This window comes from Aphelocoma coerulescens, chromosome 5 (assembly GCF_041296385.1).
Source record: "Aphelocoma coerulescens isolate FSJ_1873_10779 chromosome 5, UR_Acoe_1.0, whole genome shotgun sequence".
Classification (NCBI taxonomy): domain Eukaryota; kingdom Metazoa; phylum Chordata; class Aves; order Passeriformes; family Corvidae; genus Aphelocoma; species Aphelocoma coerulescens.
This window is the reverse complement of record NC_091019.1, coordinates 50,364,007-50,381,594: the sequence shown is the minus strand read 5'-3', so window position 1 is coordinate 50,381,594 and position 17,588 is coordinate 50,364,007. Positions and strand designations below refer to the sequence as shown.

At 42.4% G+C, this 17,588-nt stretch overlaps 1 protein-coding gene across 9 annotated transcripts in view; it reads left to right on the top strand.

Moving 5' to 3' along the window:
• The window catches only part of FOXN3 (forkhead box N3), a 220,598-nt gene extending 213,034 nt beyond the window's left edge, over positions 1 to 7,564 (top strand). For all 9 annotated transcript variants that reach the window (XM_069018057.1, XM_069018055.1, XM_069018058.1 and 6 more), the window contains one exon: positions 161 to 7,564. In XM_069018057.1, the coding sequence (XP_068874158.1) occupies positions 161 to 710 (550 nt within the window). In that variant the 3' untranslated portion in view covers positions 711 to 7,564. The remainder of the gene's footprint in view (positions 1 to 160) is intronic.
• Positions 7,565 to 17,588: the final 10,024 nt, after the last annotated feature.

The following is a 17,588-nucleotide window of genomic DNA, read 5'->3' as shown; positions in this document are numbered from 1 at the left end:
GCAGTTAGGCTTTGAAACCAGCTTGCATGGACATTACTTTGATAGTCACAGTTTCAGATTGTAATTTCAATTTATCTGTCAGTTGGCTTTATCATCTTTTGCTTTGAAGCAAGATCACATCTCTGTGGCTTCTAAGACTCCTTGGATTTTTTTTCTACAGGAATGGAATTACAAACTGCCGGATGCGGACGGAAAGTGAACAGTCCTGTGGCTCTCCAGTTGTTAGCGGTGACCCAAAGGAGGATCACAACTACAGCAGTGCCAAATCTTCCAACCACAGGAGCACATCACCTGCTAGTGACTCCGTTTCCTCTTCCTCTGCTGACGACCAGTATGAATTTGCAACTAAAGGTAGCCAAGACAGCAGTGAAGGAAGTGAAGTTAGCTTCCAGAGCCACGAGAGCCATAGTGAAACAGAAGAGGAGGACAAAAAGCAAAGTCGGAAGGAGACCAAGGATTCTTTAGCTGACAGTGGATATGCATCCCAGCACAAGAAAAGGCAACATTTAATGAAGGCAAAAAAAGTACCAAGTGACACACTGCCTCTTAAAAAGAGACGTACAGAAAAGCCCCCTGAGAGTGACGATGAGGAGATGAAAGAAGCAGCAGGATCACTCCTGCATTTAGCAGGAATTCGATCCTGTTTGAACAACATCACCAATCGGACGGCAAAGGGGCAGAAAGAGCAAAAGGAAACCACAAAAAATTAGAACAAATCAATGATTTGTTTGAACTTACAAAGTTTTGTTTCAGCACGTCAGGTGAATTCTAATGATTTGTGGCAATATCAGCAATTTTTTCCTTTTTTGTTTTTCTTCTTTTTGTTTTGTTTCTTTGGGGTTTTTTTTCTTTTTTTTGACCCTTAAGAATTTTATTTTTAAAGGAGATCGAAGCCATAGAACTCATACTGACACTCAGCTAATTTACAAAAGCTTTTCATTACCTGAAGACAAAAAGTTAACAAAAAAAGAAAGCCAAAATCGCCATTGCTTTCTCCAGCTTGTCAAAAATGCATGGTTGAATACGCAGTGATATCAACATTAATGTGATGGGAGTAAAATTGGGCACTTGGAAATCCCTCTTATAGCAGAAGAGCTGTGCATAATTTAGTATTCATTCAGGCCTGGCCCTTAAGAATTTTTTTTATGGCCTTACAATTGGGTTAGAAGTGAATGTGAATAAAGAGATTTGTGGGAAGGAGGAGGCGTGTACTTCTCAACCAAGAACCATCTAGTGGCACTTGGATATGTTGTGCCATACAAGTCTTTGGACAGCCACTGGTGGCAACTGTGCAAGCAGCAATGCACTTCTAGTGTGTCACGTATTCTATGTGGCTCATAATGTGAAGACTGATAACTCTTAAGTTTGAGGAAATTTAAACTATGTATGCAATGGATTTCAGTGAAATAATGAAATGGGAGGGGGGTCACTGTTAGTAGCATCATTAACCATTGAACTCTGTCTTCTATATTAAATTGAAAGAATGTTCAAAAAGCCATAAGCCTGAAGATTGGCACTGCGTGCAAAAAGTAATAGTAATAGGGAAAAACAAACTATGTCTTCTAAACTGCCTGAGTGAAAAGCAATCAAGTCTAAGAAATTACAGTAGATACAATGTACATCAGAATCTTTCTCTGTGGATCACATCCTTGATCTAACTGGGGAAACAAAGCTACAAAACCTGCCATTAGTAGTATTCTGTATTTAAAAATAGAAGGAAAGCATATTGGTGAACAGTAAAATTCAGAAGTTCAACAAAAGAGCTCCTACACTGCCCTCAGAAATGAGTATGCAGTGACCATCAGTCAGGATTCATCTGTGCAAAAATGACAACAAATTTCCAGATTCAACCAGCATAGCCAGCAGAAGAAATTTGATCCACATTGCATGGATTCTTTAGGGAACGGGGGAAAACAAAAAAGCAAACGATTTTTTTTATTCAAAGATGACAAAGTTCTTGTAAGGTAAATAATGTATTTAGCATGAAGCATGAATTATTTTCATATAAATATAGAAAATAGAGAAAAAGGCTATGCCTCTAATTTTTAAGCCCTTAGGCTTAGAGTTTGTTTTTGGGGTTGGTTTTTTTTTTATTTTGTTTTTGTTTTTGTTTTGGTTGTTTTTTGTTGTTGTTGGGGTTTTTTTGAAGCAGGTGTTTAAGGTTTAACCTTCTTCAGGGACAAACACTGACTGTTGGGGAACTTACTCTGCAATATTAAAAAATAAAATCTTCATGCTCTGGTAGGGCTTGGATGGTTGAATTATACTGCCTTGTCTGCACATTCAGCCCCCCTCTCCCTACTTCTGTTTAAAAAAAGAAAAAAAAAAAAGAAAAAAGTAAAAGTGTGTCCTTTCTTCGTCTGTACATGTGTAACATGACGCAATAATCTGAGGGCAAATTTAGTAGTGAGTGTGTATGACAGAATCAAGAGAATAATGGGAGGTTAATTGAGGAAAACTCTCTGATTTGATTCAGGAATAAGTAGACAAGAAAATAGCTTTGCTAATTTGCCATGAAAAAATGAAGTTAGTTAAGAGCCTTATGGAGGTGTCCGGATAAAAACCAGTGTTACAGAGAGTGTAATTCAGGTACAGTGCTACTCTCCTGGTAAGGATGACTATGAGACTGAAAATCACTACAGCAGAGAGGAGCTGTGAAATAAACAGAACAGTCTCTCTCACCTGGATTCTTGCATTTGGCATGAAAAATCCTACACTTAGAATATCCTAGAGGCAAAAAGAAAATCCCAGGAATCAACCACTTAAGAGAGCAAAGTGGTTGGTTTCTTAAAGAGTATAGGTTTTAGATTTATCACTAACAGCTGTTTCAGGCAGCATTTTCACCAAGATGGATCTCGTTTATGAAGAGTGAGTTAGAAAAGGGTTTGACTTCCTACTCAGTGCAGTGAGCTAGAAGTTGTATTTGGAGATGCCTGTGATGTGTGTGTTCAGTTAGGAGGTGGAATGACTGGAGGGCAGGCTGGTCTGGACCTGGTTCTGTGCTCCACAAGCATTTTGTAAAGAAGAGGGCAGCACGGCAAAAGAGTGCTTCTCCTCCCATCTCAGCCAGCATGTCCTGGGATCCAGGAGCTGCCTGACAGCTGCCAGAGCTCAGCACAACTGCCAGCTCTGGAAATAACAGCCTTGTTCCTCTCAAGTTTGCAGGGGCCGATGCATACAGGGTTTATTCCCAGCATTAGTTAAGTCAGGAGTACATAGATACTAACTTTTGTTGGCTGCCTGCAGCCCTTGAGATGATGTTGGGGAAAACAGGAAGGACCAGTCCCTTGGCCAAGTAGCACAGAGATGAATGAGCCATAACGTTTCCCTTGTCAGACTGGGATCATCAGCTTCTTCCCAGGTCCATGCTCTCTACAGCCAAAGTCTACAGGCAGTGAACCACACAACCCTGTACAAGAGAACTTGTTCTTCATCTTCTACAGACTTTTGGGAGTCATTTGAAATAGAAAATACTACAGTATCACTTTGCCACCACCTTTGCTCATTAACTCATGGTTGTCTCGGTTCAGGAGTGGCTTAATACTATCAAATAACAGCACTGAAGAATTGAGTGGCAGAAAATACAAGCCATGGCTCAGCATCTCTGTCCTCCAGGGAAAGCTACGTTTGTTTGTGTGCCAGTGGCCAGATTCTGTCCACAACACTAATTCCAGAGCAACTTCTCTGATTGCAGTGTGTCAGTGCAAATGAGATCAGTATCTGCTGAACAAGTACCATTCATTAATGTGGACTCTTGGTGGCTAAATATATAATTACCACTAGTATTACTCATCTTAGAAAACAGTCATTTTGCATAAATATCTAATTAGGCAAGTTATCTTTATACAGATATATATATAGATATATATATATATAACACCTATCTAAGACTTCCAACAACTCCTCTATATACTTGCTGGTAAACCTAAAATGTTGGCAAGCATCTATTTTCATGTAAAATTTGTTTCTCCTAGTCTGATCTGCTAGGAAGGTATTCTTTGGTAGGATTTTACAAAGTTATGTTCAGGAACCAGCAGTTTAGGCTGCCATCAATGGATTATTTCTGGTGTTTAAAAACAACTTGTCCTTATTGATGCTTACTCTGACTGTTGATGAGAACTACATAATTTGGATTTTATAAAATATTTAGGAGTCACCTTTTAAACCATATTTGTGCCTGGCTGACAGTGGCAACTTTGTCAGAACTGGTTCTACTCCATCAGAGAAGTTCTCTCTTTTTTTTTGTAAGAACTGAAATTGATTTGTTTTCCAAGAAATACAACGTCGGCTTTTAATCGAGTTGTCTTTACTTCAAGTGAATGATGTCAAAACGGAGTGGTAATTGCACTGTATTACAAACTCTCTCACTTGCCAGATATGAGGTGGTGTGGTTTTGCTTGTTGGCTTTCCTTCTTAGCCATTTTGGGGTGAGAAGTTGTCAAATCTCTAACTTTTCCATTCTTCTCACTCTATCAGTATTGCCAAATTAATGTTTCTCCAAGACAGGTGGGGGCTAGGTCAGCAAGTATTCAGTGGCAAGCTTCACATAGGCATGAATTGTAAGGGTTGCTGGACTTCATGGCGGGTTCCTTTGGAATATGCCTTTTGCAGCAAGAAGCTCTTGCAGGCCAGAGCTAATGCCATAAGCAGATTTCACCGGTGTCTCCAGGGAGGTGAAATCTGCTGATCATGCTTGCATTCTACAAGCAGCTGGATGTCCTACTGCATTTTGGTGCAGATTCTCCTTGCATTTAAAAATGCAAGCACAGGTCCTGAACAGCTTAAATGTATCACCCATAGCTGTTTCTGAAAGCAGTTCTGCTGCTGATCTTCTCCTGGCAAAACTGGCAGTAGTTCTACGAAGATCACAGGGCTTTACAGCTGAAAAGCCAAATGTGGGAGCAAGGAGGTGTGCCCTGTAGGACTAGAGAACTGTCCTGAGACTGTTCTCTCCAGCAATTGAGTTGAGTGAGGTTCATATTCTGGTTCCTCTTATACCTTAATGGGAGAAGGGAATCCCAGAGGAGATAAACTGGCTACCAGTGTTCAGCTGAATTACTGTCTACCTGTGTAAAAGATACAGAAAAAAGCTGGAGGCTGCATTCTTCACTGGAGTGAGGTAGAGATACATCAACATACTTTAGCAGAGAATGAAATCCTAAATTGTACACCAAATGGCCCCACAGATAAAATTACCAAAACAACACTTTGTCCTGGTTTCTTGGTAGTGGTAACTTACTTTCACTGAGATTTTGGCTCCCATCCCAATCCATATAAAGAGGTAGATCACAGAATCATAAAATATGCTGAGTTGGAAAGGACCCATCCGACTCCTGGCCCTGCACAGGACACCCCAAGAACCACACCATGTGCCTGAGAGTGCACAATCTGAAGGTTTTCTGGAACTTGAAGGTGTCTGGTATCCTTTGCAGTCAGTGGAGCTATAGACACCCAAGTGCTCCTGGAAGCCTTTACAGTTTCACTACTACTATTGTTACTACAATTTTTGTTTTAATCTGACCCTAGGCATTTTTGAAAACATTACTCTCCTGTGCTCCAGGATCAGAATAAAACTACTGACAGAATGCATTTCCAATGCAATTTACTTCACTTTCATGGAGAATGCAAACCCAGCTCCTTTGGGCACATCACTACTGCCTGAATAGCTCATTGGCATATTTTATAGGAAATATTTTGAAACATTTTCTTGACTTTGCCACCAAAAGAGCATTTGAACCATGCGTCCTCCTGATGGTAACAGAGTATCAGTGTTGACCGTCTGACCAGTTTTTTAGTAGTGTTCTTCACAGCCCTCCAGTAATATATCAAACACTGTTATGCACATAATGCAGCACTGTGATCTAATTTAAATAATACTTTTTTATTATTTATACTACTCTATGTAATATACATCAACACTTTGCTATATAACCTAAGTGATAACCCTCTTCTTAGTTACCTGCCAAACTCTGAATTTCTGTTTGGTTTATATTGCAATTAGCACAGTTACCAAGTTGTAATGATGTCTCTTTTCCTTTGAAATGGGATGTGTAAGTCAAACCATACTTTTTGTGTGTTTCTGTTTTGAGATGAAGTTTATAAGGATTTACACACAACATTCGGTGTTCTGTATAAATCTGCATACATTTGTAAATTCATCTGTTAATCCCCTTTTATTTAGAAAGTTTTAATTGATGGTGGTTTATTAGGGGTTTTTATTTTTGCATTTTTATTTTTAGTACTGGTTATTCTTGAATTAAGCAGAGACTTGTCAGCTGGGTTGCTTTATCTTTGATCATGTACATGACCTTATAATTCTTCCACAGTTCAGCAAACAAGTACTAGCTTCACTGACCAAAAAAAAAGTCTCGACCTAATGTGTCTATGGTGCTGTATTTTGCTGGTATACATTTAAAACCAGAAATGATTTAAAGGTCACTTTTGAGTTGTTCTAATAAGTAGCCTTTCCTGGTTTGGGGAGTTTGGGTTTTGTTTTAGCATTGAAAACAAGGTATATTTATCTGAAGCTATGTAATGGTTTTTCTACTGTATCACATTTCCTTTTGCAAAGAGGGGAATATTGACCTGATGTAACATCCTTTCACAGTCAGTGGAAGGGGGTTTTGTTTCACTTTTTTAGTTTCAGTGGATTTCGTTAGGCTTTGGATCAGGCCAGCAGTTACAGGAGCTCATCATCTGAGGGTTTAAGGGATAAATGACAGCTTGTGCTGGCCTTCAGTGCTAGAAGGGATTTTACCGAATACTAAAACTGCATGCTGGACTCTGGAATGGCTGACAATCTAGAAATGGGAATCTTTTTCATTTGTTTACTCTGGCCTGAAATCCTAAGACCTTCTTTTTTTTTTGTTTGGATGACATTGAACTTGAGTACATTTTTAAGTTACTAGAGCATTGTACATTTCCTGAGTATGTGTGTGAGACAGCAATTGAAAGTCATACCTGTATCTGATAACCAGTTCCATGCCTGCATCATTCACACTCACTACTTAAAACTGCCATGATGTAAAATGTTGGGGGGAATGATTTGTGTGTGTATGAAAAGCATTATGAACTTGTACATTTTTTTATACTCTGATCTGTAATTTCTGAAGTATTTTGTTCTACAGAAAAAGTGATAAAGCAATCAAAAGACCAAGAGATTTAGTATCAATGCTTAAGGGTCACAGGACCTTAACTGGCCAATAAGTTAATTTAGTACAGTGATAAGCCAATTTTTTTTCCTGTACTTGGTGTCTGAAACTGCCAATTTCATCAATATTAAAATACGAACTGTGACGGGGAATGAACAGTGATGTTAAGTTGTATTTGTGTTTACCTAAATGAGCAGTCCGAAGGCAAGTGCAATCAGCTGATCTTTAGGAAATATGAAATTGTTGATTTAGAGGCATACTTGCATTTTACATTTTCTTGATGTGTAATCATATTGCCAAAGACAAACTATTTCATCAATTATTATTGTAAATAACACTTTCCCAAAACCTACCATAAAGTTTCTGTGATGTATTGTCTTCCAGTTGCAATAAAAATTACTGAGTTGCATCAATTGAAGAAGTGTATTTCTCTGAATATTGGTTTCAGAATATGCCTGCGTAGTAAGATGGAACAACGGTGGTTGTTTTGGTTTGGGGTTTTTTAACAAATTAATTCCTCCATTGTTAAGTAGTTCTGGCTCTTGTGGGACGTTGCCTGTATCTTCACTGCTGTAGATACCAGCTCATGTTAATTTCCTGTCATGTGCAAGTGGCTAGACAAATTAAACTGATGTTAAATTAGGGTCTGATCTTCCTTTCTCATCAGTTTTGCAGCCCAGAAACAAAGCTGAATTCATTGGGAATTGTTGGGGTATTTTTGGGTTGGTTTTTTTTCAGTTAGCAACAATCAGAAGAGATCCAGTAATAAAATGTCTAATGGCATATATATAACATCCTGAAAAACATAGCTTTGTAATCTGTGCATCAATCCTCCCACCTAAGTCTAGAGCTGAAGAAAACAGTGCAAAAGGATTCTCTTCAGAGAATGAGTAATAGGGGGTATAAAAAAATTGTAATGGTCTCATAGCTTTCTCCAGTTAAACTGAATAGTAAAGCCTTATAAATCACACCATTCCTCAGACCCTGTCTTTTGAAAGTGTTCTGTTAACAGCCCTACATATCTGTAGGTTAACTTTGAAAAGGATTGAGAAGAAAGAAAGCTGCCCAGTTCTTCCATCGAACTTTCTCACAGCTGGTTTGAAACGCTGCTGAAGCAGAGGAGTGTGGTTTCTCAGCCATGTAATGAGAAGGTATGGCTGCTGAAGCTGGCACTCTGCTGACCTTAGAGTGTCCCCCTCTCTTGTCTTGATGCCATCCAGAGTGGTTGGTACAGGAGACTACTGCACTAGGCTTCTGAGGGACAAGATCTATGTAAACCGGTCCTGGGAGAAAGTGGGGCAGAAGAAGCAAATGTCTGAGACATACACAAAAGAGCATAAAAGTGCCCAGGCTCTATATGTCCAGGCAATTGCTACTTCCATGTATTCCCTGGAAAAGTTTGTTTGTAACCTGTCTTTGGTGCCCACTGCTGCTGCAATTGAACGAAAGAACACACTTGGCCAAGGAGATGAGATGAGAGTAGACTGATGAGAAGGCAAAACCACTCAACTGTGCTCTGAACCATTTCCTCTAATGGATCCCCCCTCCCATCTGCCACCCGTTAGGCAAGGATCACACAGCAGTCAGTGGATGGATCCGCAGTGATGTGTGTAGAGGAGCAGGGAGACCCTGCAGTCTCCACAGAACATGTACAAGCCAGTGAGCTTGCCAAGAGGCTGGTCATAGGCTTGTTTCAGCATAGGGCATTGCAGAAGGGTCTTAAGCCATTTAGCTCAGGCATTCTATCAGAGCTGCTCTTAATGCCAGCTGTGCTGCTGACTTCAACTGCAATTTACCTGGTATGGGCAAAACAGTTCAAGTGGTGAGTTTTACTTCATTGCCAATTAATACATGCTTCTGATCATTCATTTAGGTATTTAGAAAGGTCATAGATGACCAAACACTATATAAACACCTGTCCTACCTCCTCTCCAGACTCAACACCCTTATTTGCACCATGGATTGTGCTTGATTTGCCAAAATGCCTCTGGCAAGCCCCTGTGCAGCATGGGCAGGTGAGGTGATTTATGTACCAGCTCTTCCTGCTGCCCTTTCTTCAGGGTTGTCCCTGCTCCAGCGGCCTGCAGCCACTCCAGGAATTCCTGCCCTAGCGTGGGTTCCTCAGGGGCACACAGATCCCTTTCTGATCTCACGTGGGTCTCCTGCAGACCTCCATGTGCCAGTTCCTTTGTAAAATACATCTGAGGAGGAGCACTCCCCACCCCTCTGACTGCCTACAGCAGTGGCACCCAGTGGCTTGGTCTCTCCTTTTTGTTGACCTCAGCCCTCAGTGGGCTGGAACCAGCTGTGACCCACTCCTGGCCAGCTGCCACACGGATGATGCTGCCACCCCTGTGCTGAAAGCTCATCTCCCCTGCTCACTGCAGCACCTCGGTCCCTCAGCACCTCAGCCATGGTGGTGTTCAGCCTGCTCAGGGCCTGCCCTGGCCCCGAGGAACATACAGGGGCAGGTGCCATGGCTGCACTCTGGGAGTGCCCTCGGGGGCTGCATGGGCAGAAGAAGAGCACCAGCACACCCCCGTGGCTGAGGCACCCACCCTGGGTATGGGCACCCGGCTGCCTCTGTCCTCCCAGCCCTCACATGTCTTCCCTTTAGCAGTCCATAGGCAGAATGGGATGGCAGGGCTCCTGCCCCTCCTCACCACATAGAAATAGAAGGGGTTGTGTAAGTGTGTAACATGGGGCATATGAGGCCTATGAGCTTTACACTGCAAATTTTGGCTACAGAAGTCCAAACAGCCCAGGCAGCACAGGCCAGCTGCTTTCCACTGAGACTGTGGATCTAACGCATGGCCCCATCCAGAGACATCCCTGCATTCTCACTGAAGTTCAGCAGCTGCGTGGCCAGCAGTGTGAGCCCCAGGGACACAAATAAACAAGACCAAGCCCAGGGCACTCGAGGGAAACATGGGCCCCCAGGCTCACCTGCCTTGCTTGCAAGGGCAGGTGCTTCATGGGTGTCTTGCACAAAATGGTTACACACAAAATGCCCACATTCGTGGGGCCTCCATGTCAAATTCCTGTCTTCACACAACAGCATCTGGTACTACAGACTCCCTTGTGAAGAGGTGGCATTAGCCCCTTCTGTTGGCATAATGCACACTGGTTAGGGATGTTGCCTAGAAAGAAAAAAGAGAATGTAAATAATGACAAAAGGCTTTGTTCTCTGTGCTCCAGATCCTGTTATGCCAGGAAATGAAGTAACAATTGATTCTGTGATGTCTGCTTCTTAAAGAAATATTATAAAGGAATAAACCTTCAACTTTAACACAGTGCAATGCTTTGAGTGGACACATTCAATCCATGTAAGATAATTAAAGGGTTTTTAAACTTCATCATAAAGTAGACATGATTAACAATGGTGAGAAACTTTATGGATAACACTCTATAGCAAACATCTGTCAGACTTAATAACAAGCATACACTCTGCTTTTCATCTTATACTGTTTGACATAATTTTTATTGGCTATAAATCTGCAGGGTTTGTTTATATTTCTATTTGCATTAGGATTGGTTGCCACTTTATATTTGATCAGCAGAGCTGCTATTCACTGTGGTGTAAGGACTCAAATAATGATTGTGTATATATAACAAACTGAGCATTACAGTGCAGGAGACCGTAAACAAAATTTTAAAATCTCTGCTTATCATCATGAGCAATGTTCTCTCCAGGTCTTTAATGACAATCAATTTCAAGAGGCTTTTCCCAAATAACTGTCATTGAAAACAACAGCATATTTTTTGTCAGCTTGGTCCTGAAATGCAGCATCTTTCTGCTGCTGAGATACAACTTCTTCTTATCTGTTTTCAATCAGTTAGACAATACACAAAGGTAGCCCACATTTTACTTTTCCTGCTTTTTTTAATGAGCAGTAGTACGTCAACAAATAGGAGGAAAACAGTCCTGGTAGGTGCACCATAGAAGGCAAAAGCTGTGCATCAGGGACGCCCTGTAAAATGGCTATGTGTTGTGGGATGATGCAGCAGATCCCTCCTGAGCTGACATTTCCGTATGTACAAACCCAGTCTTAAAAAATAAATGGCTTATTGGCAAAATATGATAGAAAAAGTAGGATGAGTTAGAATGACAATGAAAAGGTTGATGACGTGGCTGCTTTGCCCTTAATTAGGGCAGGCAGAGAACCTTTTAAAATAGTACAGTCTCCTCTCCTTCCTTTGCAGCTTTGTTTTTTCATCTCTAAAACACGGATCAGTCTGTGATGCAGGGACCTGGTTTTAATCATCGTCTTACATAACCTCTGCAATCATAGTAAAGAGCAGCGCTGTTCAGTGATTTTAAAAATAGCTTTATTCAGCTATCAGCCTACTAATTAATACACTTGCTTATTCCAACCTAGTTCATTCACCATCTCAGTTACAGAAGCCACACTTACCTGGGGTGTAATCAAATACAACTGGCTTTGCCTGTTACACCACTGTAAGAAGCAGATCATCCTGCTCCTTGTGGTCAGTGCCTGCTGTCTGCTCCTGGCATGGCAGTGAGGAGCCATGCTGCAGTGAGATCTAGTGGGTGATCCGCCATGCCAAAACAAATGGATTTGGGGAATATTGCCTACAAGGTTGCAAACAGCATTCAGTCAGCCATTTTGGGCTTTGCAAGCAAGGTAGGGGAAGGGAAAAAACGGCAAAGGAAAGAAAAGCTCCTTTTCTCTGCTGAGAAGGAAGAGATGACAGCATGGGAGGTTCCTGGTGCTACCTGAGGCATAAAGGAGCTGCATGTAGGGAAAGGACTGGGGGGAATCCCTATGATAAGCAAGTGCTCAGCATCTGATATAGGAAGTCAATGTGGCTTTGTCTCTGTTAGCACTTTTTCCTTTATAAGGTGCTTCTCCCTCAGCACCTTTTAAAGTGTTTTACCCACTGCAGAGCATTGTGGCTGCCTGTTCTGTGCCACAGCTCCTTCTGTCCCAGCACTGTGTCTGCTCCTCACCATGTGCCCAACCGCCCCGTGTGACTTCTGTGCCCAGGTACCAAGCTTAAATGACACAAAAAACTGCCTGGAGGGCTTTACAGAACCTCAGGCTAGAGGCCATTACCTCTGTGGGCTGGATGGAGGACTTGAATGACCTGGGAGAGAATTAGCAACTGGGTACCAGGTACCATATTAGGATATACCTCTCCTGCTGAAAAGCCATGTTTCCATCCTCCTTTCTTCTTCCTCGCTATCCTGCTTTGCTTCCTTTTGGGCAATCCTAGGTGCTGGCAGACTGGCTACTCTAAACAAAAAATCTGGGTACTAAGGACCTTTCACCATTTTTGTTATCTCTGTTTTAAAAACAGCTATTTGCAAACAGATTCCACTGACAACCCAGCAGCATCTGACCTCTGAAGCAGCTCTCACCTTACACAGGTGTTGCGTTTGCTCTCATAAACTAGAGAGTAAACAAATGTGAGATCAGGGTGCTGCTGAGATTCGGTGAACTAGAAGCCTAATTGTTTGGGCATTTAGTACTCCCACGCTGACAGGAGCTGTTTGCTTGCCCTGCTGCTTTACCACTCCCTTCCAATGAGGCTGCAGTAAAATTAATAGTCTGTGACAATGTATCTTACTGGAAGCAAATCAGTCACCTCCATTGCTCTGGTAATATCATCTGCACAGACAGTGGTGTTTGCAGTGGCCGGAGGGACCGCATGGGGACCCTGCTCTGTAGGACAAGTCACTGCTGAGGACGCGCAGCTGGGCATGGCCAGCGAGCCAGGAGCAGCCAGGTGGTGTAGCCTGCTTTGGGTGGCCTGTGTGAGGGCTAAGTACCAGTGGCCACAAAAAAAGGATTAATTATTTTCAAAATCTGGGAGATTTTTTATAATTTTTTTTTAAAAACAATTCATCTTGAAACAGCCAAGCAATAACTTGTGCCTGGCTGTGTTTGCAAGGTAGAATTATAATACTTTCTTGTTCAGGGTTCAGGGACAGAAGAAAAGATTATTTGGCAGACATAGCTTGTATCCCTTCAAGTCCCTCCAGCTGTTTATTCATGCAGACTGTAAATGCCACTAAAATACATGGGAGCTTGCTATGAGGACAACGGTCTGATGTGCATATAAATAAAAACACAAACATTTCATTTTAGACAGAAGACATGTTACTTTAACATACAGATTTTGAGACAAAATGAGAATCTTGAAAGTGGCTGCCAAAGGAAAGGGTGGGTTGCCAGAAGGATTAGCCCCTTAGAAGTTTTGCTTTCTGAGGCATGGCCAGGGTTTGCCAGAGAAGACTTAGCCCATTCCTAATGTTGCGGTTGGGGTTAGGAGGGAGACAAAGCCTGGAGCCTCAGCCCAACTCAGGCTGCCAAAGGGAAGGGGTTTGTTGCCAAGACAGAAATTTTTCTTGCGAGCAAGCATCAGAATTTTGGGGCAAAGGCTCCATCCACCCCTGCATAGGGAGTTGAACAGAGCTGGAGCTGCAGCATGAGCCTGGATGCAAAGGGGCTGCCAGGGGACAGGATAATAAGCTGAGAGGGTCTTGCACTGACAACTTTTTTACGTGGGCCAGTGTGTTTTGTTTGCATCTCCTTACCAGTCAATCTTACCAGATTGCTGGGTTTCATCTCCTCAGTCTGCTGCTGATGTATGAACTCATGAAAAGGACCCCATTCCCAATCCCTAAATTATCCAAGACATCTCACTGCCTGTCTGTCTTTCAATTTGAACTTTCAAACTGCACATTTTTGTCTCGCTCTCTGACTGTCACAAAAGCAAATACTGTGTGAATTTATTGTAAAAAATAATTCATTTAAAAAATACACAGCTCATCTGACTGAGTCATCTCTGGCAATAGAGGTTTTTGTTTTCTCCTGTACTGGAACTCTGTAACCCAGAGTCCGGATGTGGAAGTTAGTTGCACGTCAGAGAAGTGTGGGGAGATGGTGCAACTGGTGAGGAAAACCTTCAGCCTCTCAGAGATAATGCCACTCAAGCTGTGGGGAGGACAAAAGACTGCTTGGTGGGACCCCTGACTGTGGGTACCCAAGGTGGTTGGTGCCAAATGAACGTCAGCACATCCCAGCTGTGCAGTGGTGGATACTTAGGGCAAAATCCTTTTCAAACATAAAGGTCTCCTGGCATACACATTTTGTTCTCTTTGTGGCCTTTCCGGCATAGGAAGTGTTTATTTCCATGACATGAGCAAACACCAGCTCCAAACTGAGGTTCTTGCTGAAATAAAAATGCAAATGTTTGTCTTGCACAATCAGATTAATGTCAGGGCACCTTAATGGGCCTGACCAGCCTCATCTGGGGTCTCCACCTACACACCTGCCTGTGGACTCAGGAGCCCCAGCTCAACTGAGCCCTGGGCTGTCAATCTGTGCCTGAGTGATGCTACAGCAGTATCATTCTCTAGCTCAGGCAGAGCTGTGCCTGTTCCTGCCCAAGGACCTGTTGATCCAGACCCTGACCAGCAGACTGACTTCCCAGCTTGACCACAGACCTGCCTCGTCACTGGGGACCTGCACAGCAATCACTGTGCTGTGTCCAGCCCTGGTTACCTCACTGAACTTGACTCTGATCTACTGATTGGCTTCCCAGAAAGATTTTGGAGCTGCCTTATAAGCACAGTGTTGCCTTATAAGATCTGAATTCTTGGTAGAATCTGCAGGTTTGCCTTGCTCACCTTGCTCAGGTACTGTGGGGCTGGGCCCTGGCTGGAGAGGTCCCTGACTCTTGGGAAGCAGTTTGCCTTCATGGCACCAAGTTGGGGCCAGGCTTTCTTAGCGAGCTACAGGACTCTGGCATTGCAGATGGGGCATGCTGTGCTCTGAAGGTAGCACACAATTTGCTTGTCTGATCTGTTCAGTAGGCTGGAAAATATAACTAATTCATTTAAATTGCTACTGAAAAAAAGTTGCCTAAATGTCTAATCAAGTCCAATTAGAAATCTAAATGGATTATGTTTTCCATCAGGATCCAAGCAGCCTGTTCCCGCTCCCTGGTGCTGGTGTGGAAGCCGTGGTTTGGCACCCCATAGCCTTGGAGGTGTGTAACCAACTTGGGAGGTAAAGCAAGAAGAGCAGAACTGAACCTCTGCTCCCCCATTACCTGTTTTACCTGTTGCATATTCATATTCTCAGGTGAGAAAGAAAAAAGCATGAGCTGATTGTATTTTTGGCATTTCTCAACTATGACCTGCTGGTCAGGCTTAAGTTTTCTTAATTTTAGTACAAATAATTGTCATTTTGTCAATATTGGCCCACAGGTACAATGCTGGTAATCTTGCTAGAGATGCTGCCATGCAGGTAACCAGACTGTCAGTCATGGTCCCACTGGAGACTGCAGCACAAATTAAAGTGGCCAAAGAGCAGGGCTGCTCCTTTAATAATGCATGGCTGCAGGTATGTCTATTTACATTTGGTCATTTTTTACAATTTTAAACTAATAGAAGATTCAGTTACTTCTTTTCCATGCCTGTAATTTTCTTGTCAGTTCCCTGCTTCCCTTTTCTTTACACAGGCTATTCTGTACCACGGTGGCACATAATCTTTGCTGGCGCTCACAAACACATGGAAATGATTTTGCCCCTCTCACCCCATGCATGTTTTCTCATTTTGCTCTAATGAAGCATCTTCTGGGTGGGGTACTGCAGATCCCATTAAATATGCTTCTGTATCAACACTGCTCCTAAGCAAAATATATTGATTGGTGAAGCTTTGGACCTACTTTAATCAAGTAATCTAAACAGGGCTTAAGCTTCAAAACTCTGGTGATGCTCCTAGCTTCAAAGCTTTTACTTACACTGAATTAATTTATCCTGGATGTTCTAATGCTCTCAGCAACCCTATAGATTATAATGTTAGAGGTTGCAATCATGGTTCTGATAATATTCCCTGAGCTTGAACTGTATTGATCATAAGGTAAAGTCAGAAGCGGGAGTGGGGAACACAAGGAGAAAACCAAAAGATTTTATTTGTAGCAGGGGTGAATGTGTTCACCCCTCTAAGCAGGCTGCTGGGAAGGAGGTGTTAACAGCCACAGAAGGTTTACTCTTTGGGATCTTTTGACTGAAGATACATTCTGATATGGACTGAGGTCAAGTACTCATTTCCAGACTACTTCTTGCATTATATTGTAGGTGTATTATGTCATAAATATAATTTGTAGTCAAAGGGAAGGTTAGTTTGGATTTCACATGTTGAACATCAGTACAAGTTACAGTATTAGTCTCAGCTGTACCATGGTGAAAGGGAGTAATGTTCTTCCCAATCCAAGCATGAGCTAGAAACCATTATGTGCAGCTATCTGATGCTGAATTATGTGCACTAATGACACAATGGATGTATGCTGAAGGCCTGATAGTGTTAGGTTAACAGGTGCCTCAGTGATCTTATGGGTCTTTTCCAACCTAAATGATCCTGTGATGCTAAGAACCTTCTCATCTTTACGAATCAACATGTTCATATTTGTAAGAACCAGCAGGGCTCTTCCATGCATCCTAGTGATGCACTGAACACCACAGGGAAAGCTCTAACCTGGTGCGTGCTGCAGTCTAAAGATGCCATTAAATTGGATTGGGTTTGCCTGGCATTAGTGAGACATGAAATGTGTTTAAACAAACGTAGCTGCACCCACTCCAGTGTTGATGCAGGGTGCCTCTGGGTGGCAGGCATATAAGCCAGTGGCATCCAGCAGTTCTACTGGAAACACACAGGGCTGGCATCCTGTGCTCCTGTTGCCCATGGCAGAGGCCTGGTATGGTTTCTGGATAGCTCCACCCTGGCAGAGCCCTGCCTGATGAGGTCTGCAGAGAGGCTTGACCACAGGGCAGAGTTATTGCCCATCGGTGGAGGGTGGCAGAAAGCCCTCTCTAGGCAACTCCCAGAATTTCTTCAGAGGCCACGCCCTGGCTCCTGCCTGTTTTCCAGAGTTTATCATGAAAACAGCATATTGGTGAACAAATTAAAATATTATTTAAAGCAATGATAACTTCTGTGTTTTCATTAGGTAGTCAGGTAAAGGCTCATACTATTTTGAATAAAGACTATCTCCTGCTTTATGAATCTCAAAGACTATGAAGCGATTTCACACAGAGAGCTCTGATTACTACAGTAATAATTTCTTCTACCACCCTTTCAAACACTTATTAATAGAAAAATATCAGTTCAAACTGTCTTCACATCACACAGAAAATATCAGTGTTCACAGTGTGAACTTCAAAATCGTATCTGATTAGTTAATGTCAACAATTATTAGTGTACTGTCAATTCAAATTTCTACTGTCCTCCATTGATCTCAGTCTCCATATACCATGCAGTGCACATCACTTAAAAAGTAACTTTCCTGACTGGCTAGGGATGACTTTCTGTCCTGCTGTCAACTGGTAGTAAGTAAAACAGGAAAATCTGGCACATTTTCCTGTGAATATTTCCTAGTGATAGGCTCCTACCTTGCTGCTCAGCA